Source organism: Salvelinus fontinalis, chromosome 1 (assembly GCF_029448725.1).
Source record: "Salvelinus fontinalis isolate EN_2023a chromosome 1, ASM2944872v1, whole genome shotgun sequence".
Lineage (NCBI taxonomy): Eukaryota > Metazoa > Chordata > Actinopteri > Salmoniformes > Salmonidae > Salvelinus > Salvelinus fontinalis.
In genome coordinates, this window is record NC_074665.1 from 35,782,003 (window position 1) to 35,791,360 (window position 9,358).

General features: G+C 44.6%; 1 protein-coding gene across 1 annotated transcript; it reads left to right on the plus strand.

Annotated features, from left to right (window-relative positions):
* Positions 1-2,966: 2,966 nt before the first annotated feature.
* Positions 2,967-9,056, plus strand: LOC129853811 (zinc finger protein 488-like). Its single transcript, XM_055920229.1, has 3 exons — positions 2,967-3,597; positions 3,887-4,118; positions 6,934-9,056. The coding sequence occupies exons 1-3, from the start codon at positions 3,382-3,384 to the stop codon at positions 8,031-8,033; spliced, it is 1,548 nt and encodes a 515-aa protein (XP_055776204.1). The 5' UTR covers positions 2,967-3,381; the 3' UTR covers positions 8,034-9,056.
* The last annotated feature ends 302 nt before the right edge of the window (positions 9,057-9,358 follow it).

Here is a 9,358-nt window from a genome sequence, read left to right on the forward strand (position 1 = left end):
CTAGTTAGCTGGCTAGCTCCTGATGGAAGTTCCAGTAATAAGGAATAAAAATAGCAGATCCGTACCATATTGGGTGAGGCGGGTTGTAGGAAAGTATATTTAGTTCGTAGATAGAAAGTGAGATTAAGATATATACGAAAAATACCGGCTATTTACACAGGATAAGACAAACACACACACGTCCTACTGCTACGCCATCTTGGATTCGCAAGAAGTGTTGCTGCAATGATTACAGTTCTTGCTGTAAAATGTTTTACAGCACACTTGTAACAGCAACTCTGCTGCCAGTATAATGTTGTAAATTAATAGGGAAAGTTTTACACTGCGTTTATATCGGCCTACTAATTTGGGATTGTCACGTTCCTGACCTGTTTTCTGTTAGTTTGTGTATGTGTTAGCTGGTCAGGACGTGAGTTTGGGTGGGCAGTCTATGTTTTCTGTTTCTATGTTGGTTTAAGGGTGACCTGATATGGCTCTCAATTAGAGGCAGGTGGTTTTCATTTCCTCTGATTGAGAGCCATATTAAGGTAGGTGTTTTCACACTGTTTGTTTGTGGGTGGTTGTCTCCTGTGTCTGTATGTATGTTCGTGCCACACGGGACTGTAGCGTTTGTTTGTAGTCGTGTACCTGTTCGTGCGTTCTTCAAGTTATATGTAAGTTCGTGTCCAGGTCTGTTTTCATCGTTTATTTGTTTTGTAGTTTATTCAAGTATAGTTTGTTTTCTGTCTACGTCGTGTTTGTTGTTTTGTCGTGTCTTAAATAAATCATGTCATCATACCTCGCTGCACATTGGTCTTCAGATCCCTCTCTCCTCTCCTCGTCTGAGGAGGAGGAGGATTTAGAGTATCGTTACAGAACCACCCACCAACAAACCAGAACCAAGCAGCGGGGAAAAAGGCAGCGAAAGCAACCGCAGAAATCCCAGGATTCATGGACATGGGAGGAGATCTTGAATGGAGAAGGACCCTGGGCACAGGCTGGGGAGTATCGCCGCCCCAAAGCTGAGCTGGAGGAAGCGAGTGCTGAGCGGCGGCGATATGAGGAGGCAGCACGGCAGCGGGACAGGTACGAGAGGCAACCCCAGAATTTTTTTTGGGGGGGGCTAGAGAGGAGTGTGGCTAAGCCAGGTAGCAGACCTGAGCGCACTCCTCGTGCTTATTATAAGCAACGCGTCACTGGTCAGGCACCGTGTTATGCGGTTAAGCGCACGGTGTCGCCAGTGCGTGCCCATAGCCTGGTGCGCTATAGGGCAGCCCCCCGAAAGTGTCAAGTGAGTGTGGGCATCCAGCCGGGGCGTATTGTGCCTGCTCAGCGCGTCTGGTCTCCGGTACGCAGTTTCGGTCCAGGGTATCCTGCGCCGGCTCTGCGTGCTGTGTCTCCGGGGCGCTGGGAGGGTGCAGTGCGTCCTATGCCTACGCTCCGCTCGTACCGGGCAAATGTGGGAGTGGAGCCTAAGGGAGAAGTGCGCGTAGTAGGCACTAGATCTCCAGTGCTCATCCACAGCCCGGTTCAACCTGTGCCTGCACTCTGGAGGGTACGGGCTGGAGTAGTATGCCAGCCTGGGGGAGTGGTGCCAAGGCTGCGCACCAGAGCTCCAGTGCTCCCCCACAGCCCGGTCCTTCAGGTGCCTTTTAACATCAAGCCTCCTGTAGGTCTCTCCAGCCTGGTGGGTCCTGTGGCAGCCACGCACCAGGCTGTCTCTCCGTCTCCTCCCTACAGGTGTGCCCGTCTGCCCAGCGGTGCCTGAGCTGCCCGTCTGCCCAGCGTCGCCTGAGCTGCCCGTCTGCCCAGCGTCGCCTGAGCTGCCCGTCTGCCCAGCGTCGCCTGAGCTGCCCGTCTGCCCAGCGGCGCCTGAGCTGCCCGTCTGCCATGAGCCTGCAAAGCTGCCCGTCTGCCATGAGCCTGCAAAGCTGCCCGTCTGCCATGAGCCTGCAAAGCTGCCCGTCTGCCATGAGCCTGCAAAGCTGCCCGTCTGCCATGAGCCTGCAAAGCTGCCCGTCTGCCATGAGCCTGCAAAGCTGCCCGTCTGCCAGGAGCCTACAGAGCCGTCCGCCAGACAGGAGCCGCTAGAGCCGTCCGCTAGACAGGAGCTGCCAGAGCCTTCCGCCAGACCGGATCAGCCAGAGCCTTCCGCCAGACCGGATCAGCCAGAGCCTTCCGCCAGACCGGATCAGCCAGAGCCTTCCGCCAGACCGGATCAGCCAGAGCCTTCCGCCAGACCGGATCAGCCAGAGCCTTCCGCCAGACCGGATCAGCCAGAGCCTTCCGCCAGACCGGATCAGCCTTCAGAGCCGTCCAGCCAGGACCAGCCTTCAGAGCCGTCAGCGAGCCATGACCAGCCAGAGCCGTCAGCGAGCCATGACCAGCCAGAGCCGTCAGCGAGCCATGACCAGCCAGAGCCGTCATCCAGCCAGGATCCGCCAGAGCCAGCCAGCCAGGATCCGCCAGCCAGTCCGGTGTTGTCCCTCAGTCCGGAGCTGCCGTCCCTCAGTCCGGGGCGGCCCCTAAATCCAGCGGGACCCATGTCTAGGGTTCCCAGTCCAAGGTCGGTGGCGAGGGTCGCCACCTTGAGGAAGACACAGAAGCGGGGATTTATTATGGTGGGATTGGGACAGCGTCCGGAGCCGGAGCCACCACCGTGGTCAGATGCCCACCCAGACCCTCCCCTAGACTTTTGGTGGTGCGTTCGGAGTACGCACCTTGAGGGGGGGGTTATGTCACGTTCCTGACCTGTTTTCTGTTAGTTTGTGTATGTGTTAGCTGGTCAGGACGTGAGTTTGGGTGGGCAGTCTATGTTTTCTGTTTCTATGTTGGTTTAAGGGTGACCTGATATGGCTCTCAATTAGAGGCAGGTGGTTTTCATTTCCTCTGATTGAGAGCCATATTAAGGTAGGTGTTTTCACACTGTTTGTTTGTGGGTGGTTGTCTCCTGTGTCTGTATGTATGTTCGTGCCACACGGGACTGTAGCGTTTGTTTGTAGTCGTGTACCTGTTCGTGCGTTCTTCAAGTTATATGTAAGTTCGTGTCCAGGTCTGTTTTCATCGTTTATTTGTTTTGTAGTTTATTCAAGTATAGTTCGTTTTCTGTCTACGTCGTGTTTGTTGTTTTGTCGTGTCTTAAATAAATCATGTCATCATACCTCGCTGCACATTGGTCTTCAGATCCCTCTCTCCTCTCCTCGTCTGAGGAGGAGGAGGATTTAGAGTATCGTTACAGGGATTATGCATATTTAAGACGAATATATTGTATTATAATAACTCTTTCGCAAAAGCATCATATTCAAAGTCTCGATTCATCACATTTAAAATGTCCTACACTTTCGAATAACTATCATTTTAATAATGCATTATTAACATATATCATCTTCCTACAGACATACCATGGACCATCATTTTTTACCTCATTCCCTCTGGACCAGCGAGGGTAAATTCCTCCACCACCACGCGACAGTCCTCTACTCCAGCGTACATGTCATGTGCAACATCCCTGCTGGGGCACAGTTCGGGCCGTGCCTCCTTCAGAACACGTTCCATGACACCATCGCCTTCATAGCGCTAAAATCCTGCGACAAGAGAAGCAAATCATACGTGTTCAGGGTAAATTTATTTTATATTTAATAACACATTTTGTCTTGCAAGCTGGGATACCACACAGAGACACAAGGATGCAACACAGAGACTCATAGGCTAAATCAAGATCTTGTTAAAAAAAAATGATATACCACCAAATGGCTTGATATAGACATTGTCATCCACATACCAGTGGAAAATGATTGTCCAGCCATTACATTTACATCTTTACAAATTCCAAACAATTAAATGTTTTCACAATGATTGAGGAGAGGCGATCCTGATGTCTCTATGTCATAATGATTTCTCTGAACAGGTGGACCCCGAGGCTATGCGGAGCTCTGCTCTCATGCTGTCCTGGCTGCGTCTGGTGCAAGCGGCACGTCACCGGGAGGAGCAGAACACCGAAGCGTTCCTGAAGGGAGGCCAGCTGTATTTCCGGACCACCAAGGAAATCCATCAGGATGAGGAACTGTTGGTGTGGTATGACCAGGAGCTGTCACATCTACTGGGCTTCACTGACATCTCAACCAGAGGACATAATCCCGGTGAGAGAAATAGAGACTTGGAAAGTGCTATAGAAATACAGCTCTTAATCAGCAACCTAGCCAAAAAATCCTATAGGATTCCAATAAAACAATCCTAATAGAAAGTCCTATCAGATTTTGGAACCTATACTATAGGATTTGATCCTATAGGACCTATCCTATAGGATTTTATCTTATAGGACTGGTTCCCAAATCTGATACGATTCTTGTATTAAAATCCTATAGGAAAGAATCCCATAGAAGTCCAATAGGACTGGTTCCAAAATCTGATATGATTTGTCTATTGTATTGGAATCCTGTAAAATAAAATCCTATAGTATACAGTAGAATCCCATAGGCGTCTAATAGGACTGGTTCCGAAATGTGATGGGCTTGAATCACTCCGATATTGTGCTGGTATGTTGAAAAGGTTTAGAACCTCCGGGAATTATTACTGGTGTGAGTAGGCAAAGAGATGAAGATTATGCTCCGGAGAGACACGAGAGAGAGAGAGCGAGTGTTCCTCAGTTTACTGGTCTGATTGCAGTTGAACATAAATGTTTAGGTATCTGTGCCATATTTAGCTGTGAGATTGTCCAATAAAGCTACAGATGACATTAATTTATTTTAGAACTAATTTCCTGTATGTGGACTGTATGTGTTACTAAATTACACAACCTCACGTTTTGACCACATCGAATTGAGGGTAATTACATATCCTTTTTTACCTCAAATTAGTGATGTTAGTATAACCGTTTATAGTAATCACGACACAAAATCGATTGCTTAAAACCAATCAATATCTTTGGTTTTGTATCGCTGATTTTGTCATACGCTCCGACGGTCGAATTCTGCTATCAATTTCCAACTCAAATGGCATGGAAAATTTGGGCCGCTCTCGCTTTAAAGGTCACTGGCCTCACACCAATAGATAGTTTGACTCTCAAATCCATCACTTAAATAACAGCCAACCCTTGTCACTATTGATATCCTATGGCGGGTCGTGATTCGTTTAAGTTAAATTACAAATCAACTGACCCATTTTGGGAGCCTTACAAAACTTCCATCCGACATTCTAGAATCTAGATGACTGTTTTCAGCAAATTCTCTTCTAACCAGTGCTATACGAATTATTCTCAGATTGTGTGCCCTTTGAATAGTGTTAGTTTAAATAGTTCATACACACCAAAGTCTGCCCCCGTTCTATTGATTTCAAATGTTTCAAATGTTGCGTTTAGCTTTCTGAGTTGGCGACCCACATGAAACGAAACAAAATGCAACAATCTAAAATGTAGCTTGCTGTCTTCTAGAAGTTGTCCTCCTTTTTTTGTAAGGTTAGTTTTAACAGGACGTGCACCCCAACTCCCCCCTCTTGTTCTATTGATTTCAATGAGACATCAATATGAGTGATTGACAAATAAATGTTGCGTCTCTCTCTCTGTTTTAGTGATTCCCAAATCAAAATAAATAATTCTAAAATGTAGCTGGTTGTCTTTAGCAGGTTTTCCTCTAACAAGAGATGCAAACAATATTTCCAGTTTCCATGTGGTTTTTGAGTTCATTTCCCATAGCGCATACAACCTGATTTTCCCCTAGTCAATATGAGTGATTAATTGCCAAACAAACTGTTTATTGATTAGGACACTTAAGGCTATTATTCAAAACTTATTGTCAATTAGGAAGCAGCGACAGCATCCTTTTCAACTTATCTTTTAGGAATATAAATAGAACTTTCAACATTAATTTCCAATAGTATTCTACTTCTACTAGGTAAAAACTGCTGAATGAGTCCACAAACGTGATGTGATTGATTTATGTTGATCATTTACCTGAAATCATGAAAACGTGTTTGCCTTGCCTATAATAAGGCACATATATTTAGCAATAACAAACAATATAAACATTTATTATCTGCTATAACAATATTGACTCATTGAAATGAAATTGAAATGAAATACAAATGACTACAACTTAGCTAGCTGGTCAGCTGATAGGCAAAATGTGGCTAACAGTAGTTTCATAGCTAGCATTAAAATGAGTGCCTAAAATACAGCACAATGACGAAATGACTAAAACATTGATATCTTCATAAGGAAACAAATACTGTATTCACAGTTATTGCATTCATGCACAGTTAAGGATAAAACAGTTCAAATAATAATGTTAGAAAACCAGAAATTTTCTGCACAGCCACAGGTGGCAGTAGTTAATTAACACTGCAAGCCGTGTCGCTGTGACCTCATCAATCACTTAAAGGGACAGTTTAAAGGTGAATAAAACCGAAATGAATATAGAACTGTTGTTTCCGGATCAACTAAAATATTGTAATTAATGCTGTTGTATTGTACTGGAACTTAAGCCACTTATTTATTGGGTTCAATTAAGAAAAAAGTTCTAATAGGATTCTGATTGGAGTGACAAAATTCTACAAGTCTTATCAAAAACCTATAGGATCCAATCGGATTACTTTTGATTACAAATAGGGGAAAAAGTTGTCCAATAGGATTCTGATAGAGGTGACAAAATCCTAAAGGAATGTGAGAATCTATTCCTATCACTAATCATATAGGATATTTTGACTAGGGCATCATCTTCTTCATGATCATCCTCAAAAGATCGGCATGCTAATGTTACCCTTGTTGTTTCAGCATTTTGTCAGAAGTTTTGTTGTAGCCTGTGCGTAAATGCATAATGGAAAGGACAAAATGAAGAGATGTACTGAAACTTTTCAAAGATAATATATGTGGACTATTGTTATTTGCTTCATTTGCTTCATTTTGCACCAATGTGTTTTGTAATGTACGTATTAACTAACAAAATACATATATCTTCACAGAGCTCAAATGTGCAAAATGCAACCAGGTCTTCAAGAACGAGCATCCCTACTTGGCCCACTGCCGCTTCCTGTGCTCGCAGGTGAAGAATGACACGCTGAGCAGAGAGGCCTATGAACACAAACACATTGAAATAAAACGTCAACACCGCATCACAGACTTCCACAACATCGCCAGGGATCTGGAACATAAAGAATCCAGCGCCAGTGAGGAAGCCGAGATTTCTCTGAGGAAAAGGAAACATGAGGAGACGGATTATCCCCGATGGAGGAAACCAGTGTTACTGGAGAAAACCAACATCTTGAATGACAACATCACACAGATAACCAGAGACTACCACCTCATTGTGCCAGAGTCAACTGGCTCTGTTTTGAAACTGAAGGCGGAGAAGTACCAGCTCAAAAAGGACCAGGTGGAATGCAAAGATAGTGCGTTCACAGAAGTAGGAGTTGCAAAAAGGAGTGTTATGCACGAGAAAGAAATGCCAACAGAGGCTGATTCTGAGACAGTGAGGGAGATAAGCTCTGGTTTGAACTCCAAGAGCAACAACGGTGAGTTTTCATTCATTCTGCGCAGTGGACAGGAGGAGCAGAAAAGCGCTTTCTGTAAACCCAGTAAAGGGACTTCTTCTAACTGCTCTACAGCTCACCCATCCAACACACCTGCCCAATCGAACCACCTAGAAGACGTGAGAGACATTTTTACCTCAAAGACTGTTCTGGGATACAACAATTTGTTGGCATCTAATAATATTATGTTGAATGGTGATTTACCTGGCTCACAGACCCTACCCACACCGGTTACTTGCAATGCTTTTCCTTACCCACCAGAGCACTGGTCCAGGAGCATTGGAGCCCAAATACAAACAATTCTTCCTCCAACATTTAGCTCCTTTGGGGTGTCGGTACAGAACTGGTGCGCCAAGTGTAACCTCTCCTTCCGCATGACTTCAGACCTGGTGTTCCACATGCGCTCCCACCACAAGGAGTTTCTGGAGCGGTCCCAGGTGAGGAGGCGAGAGGAGAAACTCACATGCCCTATCTGCCACGAGTTCTTCCGGGAACGGCACCACCTGTCACGCCACATGACTTCTCACAATTAAAGCCTATTGGACATAAGAAAACTAATATATTTAATGAAAACGACATCGGACATTCTGTATCTAATTACAAGAGTAGACCTGAGTAATTAAACATTTAATTACAATTTGAAGTCACTAACACCTGAATGTAGTCACAAGTGGATGGTCCTATCAATCATTATGTGTAAGGGCACATAGGTGGCCATTCAGGATTGCACAGTGTCCACTAGATGTCAACAGAATACGAAATAAGAATACATTGCACATTACTTTACTTATCTGCACAGTGCGTGATAGGAATATTTTGGATCATTGTCCAGTTGTGTAGGTTGGAAAATGACATGTCTGAACTGTGCCTTATGAAACTCAGGATGGGACTGAAGAAATACTGAAGGTAGCTTAATTTGCAGCTCTTGCTATAGACCTATTATTGTTAAACATGTTTTCAATGTCTGTTGCTCATTGTTTGACTAGACATACAGTATTACCAGAGCTTGTACAGAGATGTGTAGATTCATTTAGCTGTTTTTGATGAAAAACATCAAAGCCAAACTCTACTAGCACTGTGTCTATACTTAGGCCTACATAAAGACATTTTGTGTGAAACATATTGACCTTGTATTACTTGACCCACCAGATTCACTGGGTCACCCATACATGTGACACCCACAACCTGAACTATATTACCCATTTCATTTTCATGACCTGAAAGGGGACATGTATTGTTGAATAAAGATGCTAGATTTCACCTAACAAATGAAAATAACACAGTGGATAATAATGTGGAAACATAAGTTATCTATTTGAAAAACCATTTTAGCAAGCTGTCGAACGTTTGCGATGGCATTGCCTTTATTCCCTTCTATTCCAACAGGTGGCATCAGACACCAATTTTCCTCAAATGCAGCGGCCAATGAGTCCAGTAATTCAATCCCATTCCAAGATACTTGTTGGCCTTTTCAACTTGTTTAATGAAAGTGGGTAATGACTCCAATGAGGCCAAGTGGGGCTAGTACCTGTCACGATTTCGGCCGAAATTGGTCCCTCTCCTTGTTCGGGTGGCGTTCGGCGGTCGACGTCACCGGCTTTCTAGTCATCACCGATCCATGTTTCATTTTTGTTTTGTTTTGTCTTTATCATACACACCTGGTTTCCATTCCATTAATTATGTTCCTTATTTAACCCTCTGACATCCCTCTCTGTTTTGTGCATTATTGTTGTTCGTGTTGTTAGTGCTCTGGATTGTATTTTTTCCTTGTTGGAACTTAACTTATTTTGAGTACATTTTGGACAATTACTCATATCTGTGTCCTGCATTTTCTTCCATTCACCAACACCCTCACAGT

Bases quoted from the DNA above. Each gene is read 5' to 3' on its own strand.
- LOC129853811 (XM_055920229.1), top strand. From the start codon at position 3,382: ATGGACCATCATTTTTTACCTCATTCCCTCTGGACCAGCGAGGGTAAA. The intron at 3,598-3,886 runs GTAAATTTATTT...TTCTCTGAACAG, and splicing joins GCAAATCATACGTGTTCAGG to GTGGACCCCGAGGCTATGCG. The intron at 4,119-6,933 runs GTGAGAGAAATA...ATATCTTCACAG, and splicing joins AACCAGAGGACATAATCCCG to AGCTCAAATGTGCAAAATGC.